This window comes from Salarias fasciatus, chromosome 5 (assembly GCF_902148845.1).
Source record: "Salarias fasciatus chromosome 5, fSalaFa1.1, whole genome shotgun sequence".
Lineage (NCBI taxonomy): Eukaryota > Metazoa > Chordata > Actinopteri > Blenniiformes > Blenniidae > Salarias > Salarias fasciatus.
In genome coordinates this window covers 20926868-20948659 of record NC_043749.1, presented here as the reverse complement: position 1 = coordinate 20948659, position 21792 = coordinate 20926868, and the positions used below count along the sequence as shown (strand labels likewise).

Here is a 21792-nt window from a genome sequence, read left to right as displayed (position 1 = left end):
GAAAAATGATTCTGAAAATGGGCTTTAGATCTGACAAAAAAAGATAAATTATTAAAAATACCATAGTTTTGCAGAACAATGCAGTATCTATCAAGCTAAATGAAAAGTCGACCTATTCTGTCTACGTTCAGTGATAGATATCCACACCATTATAACATTCAAGCACAGCTTTTCACATTTTTTTGGGGTAAAATATATCGAGTGTTCAACCAAGGTGATGCTTTGTTAAATCCAAGTGGCCAAGCATTAAGCAGATCTCAATAACAAGTATGAAAATTTCGTCCTTCATTCTGGTATTTCTTTCAAATTACTGTGCTACATTAGATAAAAATCTGAAGCTGAAAAAAATAGTCACCCTCCCAATGACAGGCTCAGATCTAAAAAACTACCTAGCGTTTAAAAAAAAAAAAACAGGCATGAATGAGAGTGATCCCATATTTCCTCAGCGTCTAACGTGAAGTCGGTGTGTGTGGACGAGCTGGAGCAAGTGGGGTCAGCGTGGGAGACGCCCACCGACTGGAAAACGTTGCCGTGAGGAAGAGCTGCTGTGGGCTGTGAGACTGTTACTTCGCTGTGCACTCATCCATGCTGACGCTCCATTAACAAAGAGAGAAGGGTGCTATTAAAACCTGGAGTGGAGTCTCTGGGGCGCTAAAATTAATTCGCAGGTTATACGGTACGCTGCGTTCCGCCTCTCTTCCTCTTTAGCGGGAGGAGAAAGAGCGGGGGGATCTCAGTGAGAGAGCACTGGCTCGGGTGACAGTAGGTGGGAGGCATTAAACCTGTACTGCATGGATGAACACTGAGCTGACTTTTGAGTGTTTTTTTTTATGGCATTTATTATTGTCAACTCCCATACAGAACTTTGTGAGTTACTGAAGCACACGCCATGCTTTAGATTTCACATTATCACACAATTGTTGCTAAATAAATTGCAGCCACAATATGATCTGTCACAACATGACACACAATCTGGTTCCAGGAACATAAAAAAATATCATTTTTGAAATTCAAAACCATTGTCACCTATTGAATAAATAACAGCAACCGAGGAAGCGTGATTCCATCTCATCACGTGAATAGCATGATGGCAATTCATTGTTAAAACCACATCATGTTACAGGAAGCTTGATTGCTCACTTCACTGTGACTCAAACCCGATGTACAAATGCAGGAGAGAAATCTTGAAAGCCTCCAGATTGTGTAAAATACGTGGAAAACGTAAGAAGCTATATTTAAATGCAGAGAAAAAAATGATGGGAAGATGTGTTTAGCCGTGCGTGACAGCAAGGGAAGACCTTCTTCTTATTTCATACAAGCAAAATGAACAAGAAAATTATTTTTAAATATGTCTGCAATATGACCTGTGTGAGCGAGAGTGCTCATTGACCTCTGTGACCTTATTGCATGACCTAAAGCCTGAGTAAAAAAAAAAAAAAATCTCTACAGAACAGTGAAGTCAGATATAAAATATTTTCTATAGAATAGAGGGGAAAGGAAAGAATAATGCATAGAGCTGGAGTTTCACAGATCCAATGCATCAAAGAGGCAGAGAATATAAAATCTGTAATTCAGACAGAAAAACAAGAAAAAAAACTGAACTGCATAAAAAAAAAACTAGAAAAAAGGCAAATGAGAGGCGGCGCGGTAATAAAGAAACAGGCGAGAGAACAAGGGAGGCCACAAATGGGAGCCGAAACAAGTGAGAGATGAAGATAATAGGAAACTGTACCGAAGCATCAAGCGCAGATGCTCCTGATCCCCAATGACATCATACTTCATAGAAAAGACCAAGTGGCCCAGGGCGGCATCCATGGTGTAGTAATTAAAGTGTTCCTGGGGGCAGATGAGCGCAGAAAACTTTAATGCAAGGCTGAATGCTCTTCCAGAAGCTGACAGAGGATGACACAATAATAAAAATGCTATAATGGATTTGAATTGCAGCATTAAAGAGAGCAACAGTCTTCTCATTAAGTAAACTGTTTGCTTAGCTGCCCTTCTTTTTCTCCCCTTTTGCTGTTTTAGCAATTTTTACTTGGACTGCGAATCTGTTCATCTAAGCAATGCTACATGGTGTTATGGAGACAAATAGTTGTTTTGGGGTTTTTTAATGTCCTCATGATCAAGATTTCAAAGACTGATCTTCAATCCCTCCCCTCTTTTTTGTGTGTGTGTGTTTTTTTTCAGCTATGATGACCACATGGTAATTCAGGCAAAGTAGTGTTAAGAGGTTTGTTGAAATGGGCAGTGATGGTTGAGCAGTTTGGCAGCGATTCCTGTCGGTGTAACAGAATCAACCATCTGAAACACAAATGAAAGGAGATCCCCCCCAGTGACTCCAGGGAAACGTTAACAATGGTCTATAGTTAAGCTTCAGATCTAACTAACAGCAGATCCTCTCACCGAGAACAAATGACCGTTCAGTTGTAGAACATGCTTTCAAACACACAGTTCTCAGAAGATACACTTGACTAAACTAATCAAAAAGGAGGGAATAAAGCATCATCCTCCATTACCTTCCCCATGAAATTCTTCCTGTAAATCTTGGCAGTGCTGTTCGTCTCCAGTTTGACATGGGAGGTAGGACAAGGAGGCTGATCGGCCTCCGGAGGGTCTTTAGGTTCATGATTAGTGCCTTCGATCCAGTAGCCTCCAAACTGCGGCAGCAGGATGAGCGGGAATGGACTGCTGCGGCCCAGCACCTGGTCGTGATGACAAGATAATAAAGTTGACTATTGATTCGTAATTAATCAAGAGTGTGTGGTAACAAGGGTTACATTGATTCCCTTGCATTAGAGAATGTGAGGTCCCCTTAATCAACCCTATGATGTTACATTTACAGTTCTGACTGCCGCTATATATACTGCATTCAGTGTGTCTATTGCACGTACCTCGTGAACACTGGGGTAAGGGATGTAGTCTTCCTCTGTCTGCACGGAGAAAAGAGAAGATGAGTCAAACTGACAAACAGCTGCTTCGAGTCATACTTTCGGTTTTGGTTATTCAAAGAAAAATAACAATAGGCAGCGACAGTGTGACAGAACATTAACCTCGAATGTCATTCACTTCCACATTACCCAGAATTACAGATTCTAAAAACATGACCTAGGCCACATAATCACCTTTTTTCCCCCCACAAATGCTGTAGCTTTTTGGTGCAGTTTCTCTGGATGCCTCGCTCCTGCTGTGATTATGTAACGGCTGAGTACCAGTTTAAACTCTGCAGTTTTCCAGGTAAGAGTTTCCATATTTTATAACCTGCAGTGACAGGGTGCTAAAACCTCTCATTATCAACCTGCAAATGGGACAACAACCTTTCACTGAGAAGAAGGAAGTGATATTCTACTTGACACGAATGAGTTGGCGTGAGAAAGTGGCTGCTAATGCACGCAGACACAAAACACATCATTAGACACGACTTGAAAATCCACGTCTCATTTTAATCTGATAGTTGTATTCACTTCGTGCTGCTGTCTGCTGCTCTGCAGAAATACTGTGATGTCTGTGATACCCATTTCTCTCTTTCTGCTAAAGGTTATGGGCTATATGTCCTGCAAATGACAACATTTGTCATTTACATCACCATGTGAAAGTTTAAGGTTCTTATAAGAATGCATTTCTGGCATTTGTAGCTTCCACAGAAGCACAACAATCTCTGACTGAAAAGTGACCATATACATAAAGGTTAAAGCCTGAACAACATTCATACTTTTTCGGTCTTGACAAGCATTTGGCATTTTGTTTGCTGTAGCATTTTAAAAATGATACTGAAATGCAGCTTTTATTTGAAGTGTTTTAGAAAAAATAACTAAAGTTAATTAATTAACTCAAAGTTTATCTTCAAAATAAGTGCAAGTGTATTATCTTCATTCGGAAGATGAAATATGCTTTCGTGCTCCAGCTAAATTACATTTGGCGGTAGGAGGCCAACATTGGCTCTTTTGATCATAAAGGTTGCAGAAACCTGGTTTAGATAGATTTCTTTTTGAAGATCAAAAACCTGATAGGGCTGCTACCTTTGAGGGAAGGAGGAAAAAAAGCTGACTTCACTGTAGCTACATTTGTTCTGGTGTAAAAAGCAGAACTCAAAATATGCAAATGTTCAATAAAACAGACTGGGATATATGCTGCGGGACAGCAGTGAAGAAATAAACGTGTCTCTTCTCACGCCTGACTGTCAGTTTGTTTTGGCTACAAGGTCTCAGTCTGCTTTCACAGTAAGTCCACTCGAGCTAATTAATGAAAATGAAAGCTCCGGTAACATTTTAGGCAAAGTGTGTTTATCTTGCTCTGTTCCTGCAGTCTCCACATATCAACATGAAATTTCGGCGCCCTGCAGGATATTTAAAGACCAGAAAGAACCGGTTATGTTAGTTTGCTGTGGATGGATTCGAATGCTGCGCGCCCAGCCTTGACCTCAACTCCTGAGATGAATTGAAGCGCTGAGAGGCAGGACTCGTTGCCCACCATCAGTCCTTTACCTCAGTGACGCACTCATCTCTGTTTGAAAATAAATCTCTAAAGCTCACTTCAAACATTTTGTGGAATAGCTGCCCAGAAGTGTGTGGCACTCTTGCAGCGCCGCATTCATTCCAATTGTACTCAAGAGAAATTCACCGGTTCCAGAGAGGTACTTTGCCCAAATATTCACTCGGATGTACACTGGAGTGACGTTATTATTTTTAGTCAATGTTATCATGTGAAGAGTCACTTTAACCATTCATGCTGCACAGTAATATAAAGACAAACAGAAACTCCGTGCCATTCAGTGTGGATTTTGCATGTTTTCCCTTTGTATGCACTGGTTTAAGTAGCTGCTTCTGTATTGACTTTAGTTCACAAAAAGCCCAAAAATATCATATGGAATATACCTAACTGACATTAGATGTGTCCGTTTTCATTAAGTTGGTGCTCGTGTGCCCTCTCTGATATGACTCCAGACCACCTCAAACTATTTGTGCGTCTTAGCCAACAGTAACGGCATCAGCCTGTCTGGGAACCACGACAAGCCGAGGATTGTGTTGTCCTGGTCCCTGTCGAGTCCTTAACTCAGCCGGTGAGCGCCACAAAGCCTGTCTGAAAGCTGATAAGGAAAGGTTTATAACTCCGCCATTACAGTGGCTTCACCAGACTGTGCTCTATGAGGAGATGCGAGGAGATGAGGGGATTTGTGACTCACTTTCAGGGGGGGAGGCAGGGGGCATCGTTGCTCATCCATTCTGAAACCCTGTGTAAGGAAAAGAAGAGAAAAGAATGACGGGACATCAACAGCACAGGTGAAATACAGTATTTGCATACATGGATCACATGTTGGCAAAGAGAAACATACTGAGTAGTTTAGAGAGTGTCAGGACCCGTAAAATTGAACGTACAGAAGCAAAGTGCAAGACAGCGAGTTTGACAAATTATTAATGACAATCAAGTTCAAGGAAGTGAATAGAACTTACAGACTGAAGCGGATTATAAAACACAAGCAGCGGTTCACTGGCACAGATGGTGTTTCCATTGGGGTCTTACTGCAGGTATCATTTACCACAATTTTCTACGAGGGCTTGTCAAGTGCCAAAATCGAGCTTACCATCGACTCTAACCATCTTTATTCTGCTGACTCGAAGCTACTGACACTTCCCAAAGCACACAGAGCGATGCGTAACAAAGCATTCCCGATCAGCGGCCCCTTCATGTGGAATATCCTGCAGCTAAATTTGAAACGTATCAAATCTGATGCACATTTTTGGGACTAAGGAAGATGAATGAAATTGGAATTGGAAATGCTTGCATTGAAGATATACTCTGAGGACTGTTCCAGTGCTTTTCGATCTCCTTCACCCCCTTTTTGTACAGTTTAATGGCAAGTATGTCACTCCTAATATAATGTACTGCTCTCATCTGAAACGTGCTGCTCCTGCACTGTGAAGGTGCAAAAATTTAAAAATACAGACAAAACCTCACAACCTGTACTTCATACATGTATATCATGTCTTTAGCTTTATGCAATGAACATGAAAAGATATAAATTGCAATGCATTTTACATTATTGTAACCCTAAATAATGCATTTCTTTATCTGTCTTCAATATTCCTTGCTTTTACCTCACATGCACCGAGGGAGAACATGGATAATAGAAAAATACTCTGGGATTACAGACCATTGTTGCACAGACAGAAAAAAAAGGTTTATTTTAACGGGATGCGCTTGCACACTTGTTCAAACTGTATTCACCTTCGGCTTATTCAGAATCTACTGTTCTGGGCTGTGCAACACGATAGTGCATTGTCACTGGCTACGGAAAAGGCAGATCCCTACAAATCCACCTCAGCATATTGAAAAACCGCTCACACATCTGATGATGCAAACAACTGCCCAGCTGTGAAGATAAAACAAAAGCTCTGTTCAACACGTTCAGTAGAATGAAAAGACAGCTTGATTCTTTCACCGCCGCATAACACACATCAGTGACGGCAACATGAGAACTTTGACACACACACAGAGGCGTTGCAGCAGCTGAGCTGTATACAAAAGCAGCAAGAAAGGCAGATAAACTGGAGTCTGGAAACAGAAGTTTGTGTTCAAAGTGAACAAAATTTGGAGGATTTAAGTTGAATGAACCCTGGAATGGAGATCGGAGTTTAAGCAGCGAGCACGAATGGCTGAGCTAGAAGACTGCTGACAGTACCTGCATCCTCTCGATCATGGCAAAAAGGTCCGAGGTCTGGAGGAGAGAGTTGACACAAATCCAAAAACAGAAATGGGTTTGATAATCTGTGTGAATACAATGGCTTTGTGGTATTCATCCTCCTTCCATCTCAGTTCAGTTAAAAAAAAACCAAAACAAAAAGCACACTGGCTGTTCTGTTTCAAACATGAGCTCTCCTGTTGGAATCTCTGGCACCCCCCAATTCTTTATTTCACTATGACAACACTCCCTAACGCACTCCCCACCTCACTTGACACCGATCTCACTGAGACTCTATTTAATGCCAGGAGAATCGCTCCTCCACACTTCAAGACAAACACACTGTAAACAAGTAACTCTTCAGGGGGAAATGAGCCTCGAAGCTCCATGGTGCATCTCTCCGTTGCTAAAGCCAACAGCTCATCTGACGGTGCACAAATTAGCTGGAAGATTTTAAGTGCGTGAGCACCATGTGGGAACGAGATGCACTCAGTTCATCTAGAACTTATCAAAGAACAGGAAACTATGGCATGGGCAAAGAGAGGAAAGGAAGAAGAATGGACTGAGCCTGGCAACTTGGTCGGAGTGAGCCCACCGATAATAGTACGGCTCATTAGACAACAGGGCTTCACTTCAGCCACTGAATTTTAATTACAGCTCCACCGCTCATTGTGCCAGAGCATAATTTTGTGTTTTGTCTAATTAGCAAAAGCATATAGGCACAGATTGAAGTAAAAGAAAATACCCTCAGGCATGTAACTTCCATATGAACCGGCCACATTGAGCTTTTCAAGCAGCTTCGACCTGAGATGATGCAGGAGGGGCTGGCACGGGCCCTGGCAGAGGTGCATGTTGGGGGGGGAGCTCTCTGCTCACCACGTAACACAAGCGGACTGAAGTGCCAAGATGATGTTTCCACATGACAGCCTAAATTTACTGAGGGGCACTGTAGGGCTCACTAAACACACACACGTACACACAGAACCACAGGAAAGCATGTGTAGTATAATAGACTTGTAACGTTCCATCTACACATGTCCTGGTTTATCATAGCACACTCATACAAATACACTCCCATTTGCTCACAGTAAAGCCAAAGGTGCAGCCTCAGTCTATTGTTGGAGGCTAAACTAAACAGTGCCATATGATATTCAGGAAGATCCTGGTCTCCTGACTGCAAAACAAACACATGTTGTCCGATGCCGACCAGATTATCACTGAACCACACAGACACCACGGGAACCACACTCGCCCTCGTCCTGCAAGTGAAAGGGAAGCAATGCACTTGTGCATTCTGGAGGTGTGGTATTTGCACAGCATTAGGGGAATACAGTTACATGCAGTTGCATGCCCTAATTAAAACGATCTCATTACAGGACATGTACAAGGGATTTTCCATGTTGTTATCATATCGGATACATGGTTCCTCATCAGATCCAAACACTCTTGATCTGTGGCTAAAAACAGATCAGAGAAAGGTTTTATTTATTTCTGCAAAACACAAACAAATCCATTATCGACGGTTGCACAACACCAAACGTGCCGTATCGACTTCTCTCTCAACACTACTTTAGAATTAAACAAGCAACACAATGTACTGTGAGGCGAAAGTCTCACCTCCAACAAATGAAAAATACTCACATCACTGAGGCAGCGTCTCTTGAGAAAAGGCCTACTGGGGGGACTATTGAGAATCCCATCCAGTAAAGCACTCTTAGCTATCCTGAGTTCAGTCATTGTTCCACAAGTAGAGATGCAGGCAAGTTGACAAGAGCGAGGGTGTTGATGTCACTGTCAGCCACGAGGAGAAAGGCGAGATTGACAATGACACTTCACACACTCCGCCGCTCAGGCACTCAACTTCAGGAGAAAACTTGAGAGCTGTCAGTCAGAATCCATACATCTGCACGTGTGGTAAATGCATGTGCCGTAATGTGAGAATGTAATTTCCCTGCCTTCCTCTTTTCACGCGACCAACCCCCTGCGCCACCACCCTCCCAGTGACACACACAGCTGTTCGGTGGGAAGTAGGATGAAGGAAGGAACAATGTTGCTCCCCTCCCTGTCTACACTGTGCAACCATCTTCTCTTTTTTTTAATGTGGACACACATATGCACACACGAAAAAAACGCTGTGCAGTTCTCCTTTTTTTTCACCATATTATAAGATGATTCGCTTCCTCTTTTCTTTCATCTTGTGTTTCTCAAGTTTTTCTCTCACAAACACGTCCTTTCCAAAAACAGACAGGGTGCATTTTACAGCCAGTCCTTCCAAGGGTTTTACAGCACATGTTGACAGGCAGGTTAATCATAACCGCAGTGCTGTTACAGACTGAAAGTATCTCTTACCATAACATAGGCAACATAAATGAGACAAAAGGCACAGTGCATACTGGAGATCTTCACACGCTGCAGCACTGTCCTTGTTAAAAAGAAAAAAAAAGTAATGGTAGAAAGGCTGTAAGTGTTCTGATTTTTCACCATGTGAGACATGTGAGACAGGCAAGCGGCAGAGATAACCCCAAATGTATAGATGCTTCAGCTCGATAGAGCACAAGCCAACCTTCCTACCTCTGAACATCAGCTGTGCATAATTGAGCACAGGTATGACATGAGAGCATCGGAGAATGGGAGGAACAGAGGACAAAAAGGAGAGATAAAAAGACAAAGAAACCACAGTGGGAGGAAAGAGGAGCTGTTATTCTGTGAAAGCTGAGCCTCTTCTGTGCAGGTCTCTCCATCCGGCACTCTTCCAACATCAGATATCAACACTGCACTGACCTACTTCTAAAACAGAAAAGTAAAAAAAAAAAAAAAAAAAAAAAAAAAACTGCTGAGAGCTTTGAAGAGGACAGATTATACCCAAATACAGTATGCTGAGTGTTTTCACTTTTGCAAGTTAAGATTAAAATCCAGCCAGTGATCTGCATTGATATTCATTTATGGAATATGACAGGAAGGACCCACAAGGAGAAGGAGCCACGTGGATCATATAAGAAGTGCAGGGACACAGAGTTTCGCTTGAATTATACGGCACGAGGATAAGCCTGCTAATAACCCCCCCCCCCCATCTCATCCTGGGGGGTATTTTTCATCATTGGTGATGCATTTACACAGATGGAGTCTGGCTTCAGACACATACCAAACTAGGATTTGAGAACACTGAGAGAGGAAAACTGAATGCTAATTACATACTTTCCTAATAATGACGTATAATTGTTACATGATGGCAAATGTGTGGGAGCTATTAATTACTATTCACATTCACACCATGAGCACTGACATTGTTGTACACTGATTGCAAAGCTGTGCAAGAGTCCCACTCAATCTATGTTGTACAATCCTGTTCAATTTCAGTGGCGACGAGTGTTTTGCTCCAGTGGAACAACATATATTCAAAGACATAATAAGACTGATTTAAGCTCAATGTGAATCAAGCAAACTCAGTCATTGGTTTGACTTTGTTAGACTTCTAGGATGTAGACTTCATGACCTTCAGTCTTTTCAGTTTTTCTTGAGTTTCTCTTCTTCTCTTCTTTTCAGTTTCTCTACCTTTGACAGTGAGCAAACTGCAGGTTGAGAGATACATATCTTTTTTTCTTTCCTCTAATTTGATTACTGGTAACTACACTTAGTGGGAGTGTGCATTTATGTCAACTCGACAGAAATGTTCAGAGTGTATGCATAAGAAAGTAAATGGCTAACTTATTAGCAGTTTCACTGATTCATTGGCTTGATTAAACGGAGAAAATGCAATATTGCGCACACACACACACACACACACACACAGTCTCCTCCTCTGACTGCTTACTGAGGAGTTCAGTTCTGACTCAAGTACTTCATTTACTCCCTTAAAATAGAGCCCTATTTAAATTTTCACAGACACATTGCCAATGATATGCATCTGAAGCAATATCCTGACGCCCACTCCCTCCATCTCCTCATTTATACTCTGTGGGTTAGTCGCATCCTCAAAGGCAAAAGGTCTCAGTGAAATGGAAAACTACACTTCAAAGAAAGTCAATCAATGACCAACAGAGGCCGAGAATTTTACTAAGACAAAATCCACTGTGGTCCATTCATCAGGACTGGCTGCAGACACGAGCCTGTCCTTCCTGTGGCCACATCGGCCTGAGGGACACGTGTGGAGTTCACACAGATGGCCTCCTTCCACCCCATCAGCGTCTCACACAAAGCTGGTTGATTGCCACAGATGTCCATGGAACAGATCTGCTAAGATTATGGCTCAAGCAGATCTCTTACAGTCTTTACTTAGGCATTAAAAAAAAACAAAACAACAACATGCTTTTAGAAGGGGGGGCAGCTCTGTAAAATTCATTATAAAGCTGTGACTTCAATCTATTTTCTTCAATAACATAACATGAGCAATATAGTTCTATAGCATTCAGTATTCTAGGCCAACAACTTGCATAACACAACATCGCTGAGGAAACTTTGTTTAAATACAAAAGTGTTGTGCAGTCAGTGTGGCCTCAAGCACAGATGAAGCAGTAATTCAATAAGCTCATTTATTTCAGCTCAACTTCTTGAGAACTATTGCATTCTGTTTTACAAAGCTTGAAAATGACGCAGACATTGATAAATTGCAATGTGACATTCATATAGGCTTAACAGAGCTCCCATTGGAGGTAAGGTTTTGATAGCATGGTTTTTCACAAATGCAGTAGCATTCTGTGGGCGCTGCAAACAGCTTAGTATGAATCCAAGACATTCACTTTTGTCATACTGTACTTGTTATTTGTCTCTGAGTACAACACTTGGTGTCCCTGTGAATGTGTGCTTTATAAGTAAAGATGGAAAGGACAATATGTTCACATTGTAACTGTCCTGCACGAGTGGGTATTTTTCTTCAGTATGGTCTTTTCATCTTTCTGTGAAACTTTCCCATTGCAATATTTCATCAGTCCGTTAGTAAAGATCAAAACAGCCCGCACTACGAGCTGCTTAGTAGCTTTCTCTATTACTTTTGCATTTATACTATGTGTTTGTGCCGTGGCATTTACACTCAAGATGTAGCTTTTGTTTTTATGTAGTGACTCTTCTTTATTTATAAATGTAGGGTATGGCTTTTGTTATGTTATGTGGCTTCTTGGCCACTGTAAATAAAAAAGGTGCAAAAGTAATACAGTCAAACAAAAACCAATGAAGTGAAACCTCTGGTCATCAGCTGTAGGACAGTAAGATACCTGAGATTAAGATGCCACATTTTCCACGATTAAACATCAAGCCAACACAAAGCAACAGCTGTACCTCTGTCTATTTTATAAAGCTCAATAAATAGTTCATTAATTTCTCCCTGATGTTGTGGGAGGGAAATAATAGCAACGTGCCTCCGATGGTATGCATTACAGAGGAACAACTGTTGCAAAGCTAAAGCTATATTTGTCCCATAAGCCTTTGACGGAGGGCGCACGCTCTTCTGTCAGCCACCACAGCAGCCTGCCAACTGGAGCCGCCGAGGTGAAGACGTCAGACGCACTTTTCACCTGGGGCTAACATTTGAAAGCCATTACGAGCCGAAAAGAGAGAGGAAACCAATGGGAAATTAAACTGCAGAGATAGAATGAGTTATTCTCAGTGTACGTCGCACTTTCTAAATCGAACTTGGATATCATTAATGCTAAAGACGGGTCTATCAATTTAATACATGAGGTCAGCGGAACTCTATTAATGGAAAACTATCAAATCCATCAAACTATTTGTGCCTTTTGACAATGGTGCATCTTTTTAAAACAATAAATATATATGGCTTGGTGAAATGTATGCTCCGTAAAAGTTATACTCGGTGCTATGATGTGGAATCTTTCAGGGTCTTCAATCATAAAGACAACCTCCAGAGATCAAATGTGTCTTTTCTCTTTGGACATTGATATTTTCCAGTTCTGCCGATCCAACTCTGCCACATCCTCTGTGAGTCAATGATCTCAAGAGCTGTCATATTTTCATGTGGTCCCTTTGACTGCTCCTGTCAGCTGTCACCACGGAGTCGGACTGTTTCAACAACCTCCACCCTGCTGATCTCTGTGTTTAACAAACCCAGCTGTCCAACAGGTCCCTTCAACAAGTTTGATAATCCTGCTCCGCATCATATAAAATCCAGATTCAGGTATCTGGGCAGATTTAGGCACAATTACCCCTGAGAGCAATGACATTTGAGTAGAGTCTAGTTACTCCTCATTTAACCCTTCAGCTTGTAGTCTTCTGCACAGCATGTCAAAAAAAAGTACTCACATATCATCATCCGAAACTAAAGTCTTTGCAGAAGCAAATCATTGGTTATTTGCTGTATTTATGGAACATTTTCTATATCCAAAAATATAGTTACACAAACAATTTTCTTCTTTAAAATACTCTTGCGTTTAGATTACTGCAGAGAGAGGCATGTGTAAAGTCCTCATGAAACTCGAATCGAAGCCATCAAGACACGGATGAAATAAACATCATACTGCCAGAACTTTTATTAAGTACATCGTATTGTTTAAAAATTCTATTCTCTGTTTGATATTAGGCATGTTCAAATCAAAATTTCACAATTTTCCTGTTGAATTACTGGAAGTCCTTCTGAATGAGATGTGCAAGAGAGCAGCAGCAGCAGCCAGTGAAAGTCTTGCGTTACCTTTGAAAATGTGGGAAGAGGAAACGAAGGGTGGGAGTACACTAGTGAGGGCTCTACTTCGTCAGAGATTCGAGGAATCCTTCCATCCTGTTTCCTGTTAGTCAGATAGAGAGAGAAAGAGAGAGAGAGAGAGAGACATTAAAGCATGCCATTTATGCAAAGATAGAACAGGAAAATACCAAAGAACTGACTCATCAAACTGGATCAGATCACTAAGCTTTTATTACAGTGAAAAAGGTGTCATTAATATTATTTTGACATAATGCAAGCAAACATTCTATGTATTTGATGGGTTTTCCCATTGCAGCAGCGAAGTTGGAAGCGATGAATAAAAGAGTGTGAGTGGAGGCATGGCTGTGAAAGACCAGAGATCAGGAGAACTGCACAGATAAAGAGGCAAGTGTGGAACTCGGGAAGAACAAAGTGAAAATTGATAGAAAGCAGCGAAAGAAAAGACCCCCAGCTTTCATCTTCTAACTTGCTGCCCTTGCCACTCTTTCTCTTTTCCACTCAGCCCTTTTTCCTCTCGGTGCGATTGGAGCAAATTACCAGTCTGACCAGGACTCTGGTCACAGCCTATTACTTCACACTCCGTCTCACACAACAGTCAGTTGCTAGAACTGGCAGCCCGTCTGTGCGTGCATCCTGTTCATAAACCTGCAACAGAGGGCATTTCTCAACACTCCCCTGCAGCAAAAGAAGCACTGAACAATGGCTCCGTACGACTTTATGGAGGAAACAAAGTCACAAATGTATTTCTTTGATTCTGCCAACTTGGCATGCACAACAGGTGCTTGAATCTGATCGTTCACAGTACGGTCTTTCCTTTTCAACGGCTTATTTTAGATGTCACAAAACTTCACAGCTGAGAATCCCTTGTAAATTAAAATGGCTGAGAATAAATAAATCTGAGCAAACAGAACTATGTTTTTTATGACAACAGAATGCTGACCTGGAGTTGAAGTTCGAAAATCTATTTGTACTACGGCAGAAAGTCCAGTCTTTGTTCCGTCTGATCTCTGCTGATTTCAGGAAAATGAATGAACGAGGTTGTCATAACTGTACCGCAGCATCCCCAGCTTCTCAGAAGCGGCATCCCTCTGGACTGTGAACTTTATCACATCCTTCACATGATACAGCTGGGACTCAACGAGAGTACGATGTTCAAACACCGCTTTGAGTTCAGAATGATGCATTAAAATGTACCAACAAAGCAGTGGCTTACAGAACATGCTAAGTCAGGAATCTGTCAAGGATGAGCTGCGAAAAGCCTTTTTCCCAATCCTACAGACAACTCAAACCTTATATAATATACTGTGAAAAGTTCATTAATATTCTGAAACAAATGATTTTTTCTGTTTTATGAGTCACTGCAGAATAAAGTCATTTTCTTTAAAACTAGTGGGTTTTCAGGTTTTATTGATATTGATGGGAAGCATTTGCAAGATAAGTGGCAGATTGTTTGGCAGCTTCACCTTTTGTATGCTGACTCTTCCTTCCTAAATGAAGATTGATTTTTCACCTTTGTGCTTTGTGATTCATTATGGAAATGGGTAAACTCACACGGGGGAGTTCAGCCTCTACTGACACAAGGGACTGCTGACTTTACTGGTAAACCTGAAATGTGTTTGTCTCTTTAGACAGAGACTGCATTGATTTACAATGCATGCAGCGGACATATATCCAGTCATGCTGTCATTGGTTGGTTGACTGAGAGCGATTGCCGGTTCACATAATCAGACTTTGAAAGCAAGCACACATTTTCAACCACCAGCTTGATATATCAAACTATAGACCTTTATTCAATTGACTTTTTTAAGACTCAAATTTGGTGGCAGCACATTCATTAATCTGCTGCTGGTATCGGCTGGCAGGACTCATACAGATCGTTCAAATATGAGCTGCACGCGGTGTGAAGAGAGCCTGAACCGTAAAGTATCTGAAGGTGCTGAAGCAGGTGCGATCAAACCAGGGAGATGTAAAATGAAAGCCATCATGACGATTGCACCCTCCACGCTAAACGAAACTTCCAGGCCAAAAAATTGATTTCACTGCCATTCCCGTCAAGACACTATGCAATGAACAATGCATGGTGGGTTTGAACCAAGTCCAGCACCCGGGGACCCAGCAAGCAATGAAAAGAGGGAGGCAGCGAGGATTAGAGGTTGTCAGAGTCACTATCCAGAATGAAGCGAGAGTATCTATGAATACATTAGGAATGTGGTCCTCTGGGATGAACTGCTGAGAAAGAGCCTCAGGCAACAGAGGACAGGGGATGAGGCAGAAAGTGAAAGAAAAGACATTGCAGAAGACTGAGTTCCTCTATCGTATCCATCACAGGAAGGGAGAGGTACTGGTCGCTAGAAAATACAAGCGTTGGCTGAAAAAAATGTCAGGTTGGACATAATGTCTGTCCTCCAGAAATACTAACACTGGCCAAGAAAAGTCAGCTTGAGGTGTAGCAACGAGCAGCTCACAGAACAACAACTGGTTCTACACCTTAAAATAGCAAACCTGTCAGCCAGCATGAAGATGAGCCCAGGAGAGTGTGAAGTGTGCAGCAGCATACATATTAAAATAGCACACCATGATGGAAACAACATAGTAACAACATAGTAACTGGGAAAAAGCATGACAACATGCATGTAGAGGTCTGAGGTCTCAATGTCCCAATGGAGGACAGAATCGTGGCTGAGAACAGCAGAGCTTAGACGAGCAAACATTCTGCACTAATAAACAACCACTGAGAACACAACCAGACGCAGTGGTGGTAGAAAAGAAATGCAATCCAATGGATGGGCAATCCAGGCTGACAAACTGCAACAATGGACAAGTACAATTATTTGAGTGGGTTTGACAGATGTCACATTATGGAGGCCAAAACTGCAAAACTGCAGCTCTCCTGGGCTCAGAAATGGCCAAAGCAAGAAAAATTGATGGACGATTAACAGGGCTAAGGGTAGCCATATGTGTGGATTGAGAGCTGGCATATGTCAATCAGTCCAGCAGAAAACTACCATAACTGAAACTCATGCTAACATTAATGCTGTTTAAGGAGTCAGAATATACAGCGCATTGTCAGAGTCAGTCAAGGGGGCCATAATATTATGGCTGATCTGTCAATGTCAGCTGAATCCAAGAGTCTGTTGGGCTCTAATGAGTGTTGGACCTGGTGACTGGCACAGGTCTGGTCTGAGCACAGCAGCAGGCAGGTGCTGGGGTCGCTGTGTCATGCAGACGGTGTGACTGGCACACAGGAAGCACAGCCCAAGCAACACCTCCGTGGCCGGGTTAAACACAAGAGCTGATTCCTGATGCCACCTATGATTCAGTTGCATTCTATGAACTCCTTGCAGTTTTTGTTGATTATGTATATTATTTGTTGATCGTATTTGGAAAAAAAAAAAAAAGTGAAAATCTAAAGGATGTATCCCTCTTTTCCCCCCACATACCAAAGGAAAACATTTTTAATCACTACTCTGTTGTCGCTAAGCCTAAAGTCAGGACCACAAACACATATTTGTCCGACACCCAACACATTTTCCATGCACCTTCATTAACATGTACTTCTCTTTTGCGGTTTTATTCTTTTGTAGTTTTCAACATATAGATGTTGAATTTGTATTGCAGCTGCCGTTATCTCAACATGCATGTCACCTCGTAACATGACCAGACTACAGAAATATTGTAGTTAAAAATCAGATTAGAGAAATGAACACTATTATCCAACTCACAGCACATCCAAAGAAATTATAAAGTTTTGAGAAGACTAATGTTTTTTTGTTCTTGTTTTTTTTTTTTTCCCTTCAAAAATAATGATTGCCACCTGTCTGAGTGAAACACACTTGGCAGAATACCGGTTACAACATGAATGCAATGCATATGTTAAAAACTCTTCTTTGTTTCATTTCCTTTTTTTTTCTGCCAGCACATACAAAACCAGATGCATGTACTTAACGGCCCCTATAGGCTGTCATTACCAGCACAAAGAGATGATAATAGTCTGATCGAAAATAACTTCTTCTAAAGTGGCTTGGGGGAAAGAAAAAAAAACAAAACACTTGTACTGTAGATTGAATATCGAGTAAACAATCTACATTACCGTAAGAGGAGAGCTGTCTTCGACCATCATGCACTTTGCTTGCTGAATTAAAACCTCTTTCCTAGGTAGTTGTCTGTACCTTCTGTCGATTTCTGGCAGCAGATGTTCTCCAAATGGACACCCAGCATTAAAAACATAACTACCCATGTGTTCACCAGCTGCAGCTTCCATAGATGGCTACATTAGGATCTCTGTTAAGAATTGGAGATTTCTGTAGTTCAATCATGGCGCAGGAAAAAGGCACCTGCAAATACCAATGAGCTGGGCAGGCCTTAATGCTCTGCAAACTGAATTTTAAATCATAAATTCAACCAGGGTGGGTGTGTGGTGGGTTACTGCAGTCATGGAGCACTGAGCGGGTCAAGGTCAGCCTGGCAGGCAGACGAAATGCCATAAATTTACATGCCATGGGTCAAGGTATCAGCCACCCAATCTGCTCTCTAATGAACTACTGCTTCTCTGAAGGTATGGATTCTGACCTTTGAACTTAACTATAGCACTTTTCTGACACAGCAGAAAACAAAAAACCAAAAAACAAAACACAATTTAAATTGCACTAATTGGCGGTAAACCTTTATAATTGGGTAAATCTCAACATAGTTTATCACAAGGTTAAGAAACATGGACATTTGAATCGTAAGATGTTATTATAACAACTCGTCTTGATTTGTGAAGCAAACTTTACAATGGTTCTTTTGGAAAATACTTTTAACCTGAAGCGACATCAACAAGATGAATGCACGTCTAGCTCAATGACACATTGGTTTCTTCGGCGAACAAAAGCCTGCCTGAGGGACTGCACGGAGAGTTAGATATTATCTGTCTGAGTGCTGGCAGAGTAGAGTAACTTTGTCTATTAATGCGAGACTGACTTTGTCCATTAAAAGCTTATCAAATGGCTTCAGCAGACAAGTCTCCCACAGCAAGAAGACTTTGGAGCGTGTTGCATTAATAAAAAGCTCAGAAATGCAATCCATTTCTTTCTAACTGCAGCTCCTAATGAGTTCTAATTTTCTGCGCACAACAAGAAGACAAGGAAACTTTAAGCTGATCTGAAACTGAAGGATCATTAAAGCATTACACGGCAAATGACGGGAACTCCAATACTCTCTATTCTCTCTCTCTATACTCTCGCTCTCTATTAATCAATGACTGTATTTGTAGATGAAACAATGGGAAACAGTGCTCGGCTTCTACAGCTAAATTAAAAGACGGCGTTATATTTTATTCTTATTCTTTACCAGGAAAATGAGGAAATTAGACAAGAGGAGCATTTTTTTGAACCACCAAAGAGTTCAGAATAATGCCTGTACAATAAGCTCACTTTCAAAACTCTTGGAGAATCTGTTAAGATTGATCAACATGATCATTTGTGCGCTCGTGTTGCTAAAAGGCTGCGCTAAATAAAATAAATAAAATTCACTGTCAGAAGGAAGGTTCAGCTATTGGTTTCCTGACATCAATAAAAAACAGTTTACATTTTGCTGCTTATGACAACAGAGCTGAAAATGATGACTTGATCATCATCATCTTCATCATCATCATCATCATCATCATCATCATCATCATCAGCGTCAGCAGTCAGTCTCTGTCTCCATCAAACTGCAGGATGAATGCTGGCGTTTCTCCAAGAATGACTGATGGGAGACTTTACTTTTCCAAATCACAAACTTTGTAAACAGGCTGGCACATTTTTCAAATACTGCTTTGAAGAGATGTCTGTTTATTTGCTTTCCAGTATAGATTAGATCATTTCTATTAGGCTCTCACACTGAACAAAAACACAATTGGGATCATAATTTTGCGAAGCACGAGTGATGTCTTGCTTGACTGCATCTTTTTTTTCCACCAGCACCATAATATACACACACAGAACCACATCCACCTGCAAACATGCGCACACGCACACGCACACGCACACACACACACACAAAGAGACAAGTACACATAAACCCCTAAGCTTTGCAGGTCCACTTAGTAGAGAGCAGCTAATCTAATCAAGTACAGCAGCTAATGCACAATGAAAGCCGAGTCATTTGCCCGAGATGCCAGTCAGCCACTTCCTGAGTGGACAAGGGATGAAAGAGTCGGAACACAGAGAGACCCAGAGAGAAAAGTTCGGCAATTAGAAATAAGATAAAGACACAAGGACGGCTCAGCGGGAGCTGGAAACAGAGTCGGCTTCATTTTTACGTCAAATTCTTTTTCATGTTCAAGTTGGACTTCTTTTAGCAGCCCCTATGATAGTGTACTTTGTCGTCTCTGTCCATGCTTACCTGCCTGGAGTGCTGCCTCACTTGCAGCTCGGTCTGTTCTCCCCAACAACTTGCGTCTCGCTCCCTTCGCCTTCTCTGACTCAGTTCCTCTATCTTCCAACACCTGCTGTCGGAGATCAGCCTCTCTCCTGTCAGATGATGCTGAGACGAGCCCTCCCTCTATCCTCCCTCTCGGTCCTAGCATCCCTGTTTTCCTCCCTCCCTCTCTTCCCCTTGCTCACAAACATCCATGATTTTCTCCTCTGTCTTTATTGTGAGGCAACGCGGACACACTCGACTCTCGGTCTCTCACTCTCGCTCCAAAGTCTCCCCCCGTTTCTGTCTCCACCTCCCCTCCTTCCTTTTGATCTGCCAATGACAAAGAGATGCTCATCCAAGCTCTGGGTGTTATTGCGCTTAGCGTTTGCCTCAGCGACTACGCCTGCTAATAACAGAGTTTGCTCATTCAATAGCACAATATGCAGCGGCGAGATGTAGGCTTTACAGTAAAGTTTGAAAACGGACAAAAAAGGGGCATTATGGCATCTGAGAAGAGACATTGGATCTTTCTGTCTGATTATCTGTCACACTTTGGCAGCTTGTTTTAACATCCCAAAAACCTTCCCTTCACAAATTAGCTCAACCATCCCATTGTCCATTTGACACATTAATGGCAGGCAGGCAGCTGAAAAGCTCTTCAATGTTGCAGATTTTATTGTGAGCTCTCACATAATGGAGAAAATCACTTACTCAGCCCACAGGGGAGTAAGCACAGGTTGCTGTTATCCAATGTATTATTGAGCAGCAACATTTTCATATGTGGTGGGAGACTAAATCCCCCATGCATCAACATACAGTGCTGGATGGTGAATTACTCTCAATCTAGGACATGCTCACTACACTGCCTGATCATAAACTCTTTGTGCTGAACGTAATGCATCATGTTCAGAAGTTATTGAAATTCAAATCGTCTTACTGTCTAAATCCAGTGAGCTAATGTATGAATGGAAGTAGATAACAGATAGGCATCCTCTCATTTCTAGAAGATGTGGAGATGCCCCAGGTAAGAGTGATTATTCAGAATATATACTGGAGGAATTGAAAAGACCATTAATGCTGAAACGTTGTCATACTCATTGCCTTTTTGTAGACTGCGATGCAGTGCATGTAAAATAGCTCCATCGTTAAAAAAAAAAAAGCTCCAATGTCTTACCAAGCACGATCCACCCTTTGGAAAACTCTGTTAGAGAAGTGCACTCCCATCCGTCCTGCTATACTTTGACTGCGGAGCATCTTTATGGATGGATGTAGATCTACTAAGTGTTTGAAGCTGCGGTGGTCGTCATATAAATCAATAAGTCAGGCTGTAGACCTGGAGCGATCCTACAAAGGGAGGTGAACAAAGCTTTTGGCAGCCGGTTTGTTCACCTATTATACTAAGGCGTTCACACCCAGGTATACCATTACAGTTTGCCCTGAGCATCCTTTACCATGTCCACATGCACACACACACACACACACACACACGCGTGCAGAACACACAACGCGTGTCTTATTTTCATTAGCTGCCCAGGAGGTTGTGTGTTACACGAAATAACCTACGATGTGGTTGGGGTCTGAGGTTAAGCCACCCATGGGACACGCCCCCTGGACCGGGAGGAATCACTTGGTCACATGTCGAGCTCCAACAAGTGTAGAAGGAGCATGAAGCGTGCAGGTTAAGTACAATCAACAGCTTTCCGCCCGTCTCAAATCTCTGTGCCGCCAGCGGGGTGGAGCAGAAGATGAAAGAGGATCTGCGCTTACACGAGGCAGAACAAATGGGAGTCTAACCAGGTCAGGAGGAGGTTGACTAAACAAATTATCAGTCTATTTTTTTTTCCCCCCAAAGTGAGTACACAGAATTGTGAAGTTAATCATACAATGTGCAATTACAGGAGCAATTTTGTGTGAGTCATGCTGAGACTCTTGATTTTTTTTTTTTGTACTTCTCATTACATTAGTTTCATCCCCTCCGTCTCTCACTGTGACTGTCTGCTTCCTGCTCCGTTCGCAGTCGTCTCCTGAGGCAGCCTGACTGAATTTAACATTCAAACGCCACCTAACTGCTGGAAAGACTCTT

At 41.9% G+C, this 21792-nt stretch overlaps 1 protein-coding gene across 5 annotated transcripts in view; it reads right to left on the bottom strand.

Moving 5' to 3' along the window:
* The window catches only part of rap1gapb (RAP1 GTPase activating protein b), a 61962-nt gene that overhangs the window by 17566 nt on the left and 22604 nt on the right, over positions 1–21792 (bottom strand). For 4 of the 5 annotated variants that reach the window (XM_030091420.1, XM_030091421.1, XM_030091423.1 and 1 more), the window contains exons 3-7: positions 13314–13407; positions 5180–5227; positions 2892–2930; positions 2517–2702; positions 1733–1836 (exon numbers count right to left, since the gene is read on the bottom strand). In XM_030091420.1, the coding sequence (XP_029947280.1) occupies positions 1733–1836; positions 2517–2702; positions 2892–2930; positions 5180–5227; positions 13314–13407 (471 nt within the window). Of the gene's footprint in view, positions 1–1732; positions 1837–2516; positions 2703–2891; positions 2931–5179; positions 5228–6676; positions 6713–8317; positions 8593–13313; positions 13408–21792 lie in introns of those variants that run through there. The other variant, XM_030091422.1, reaches the window with a different exon arrangement.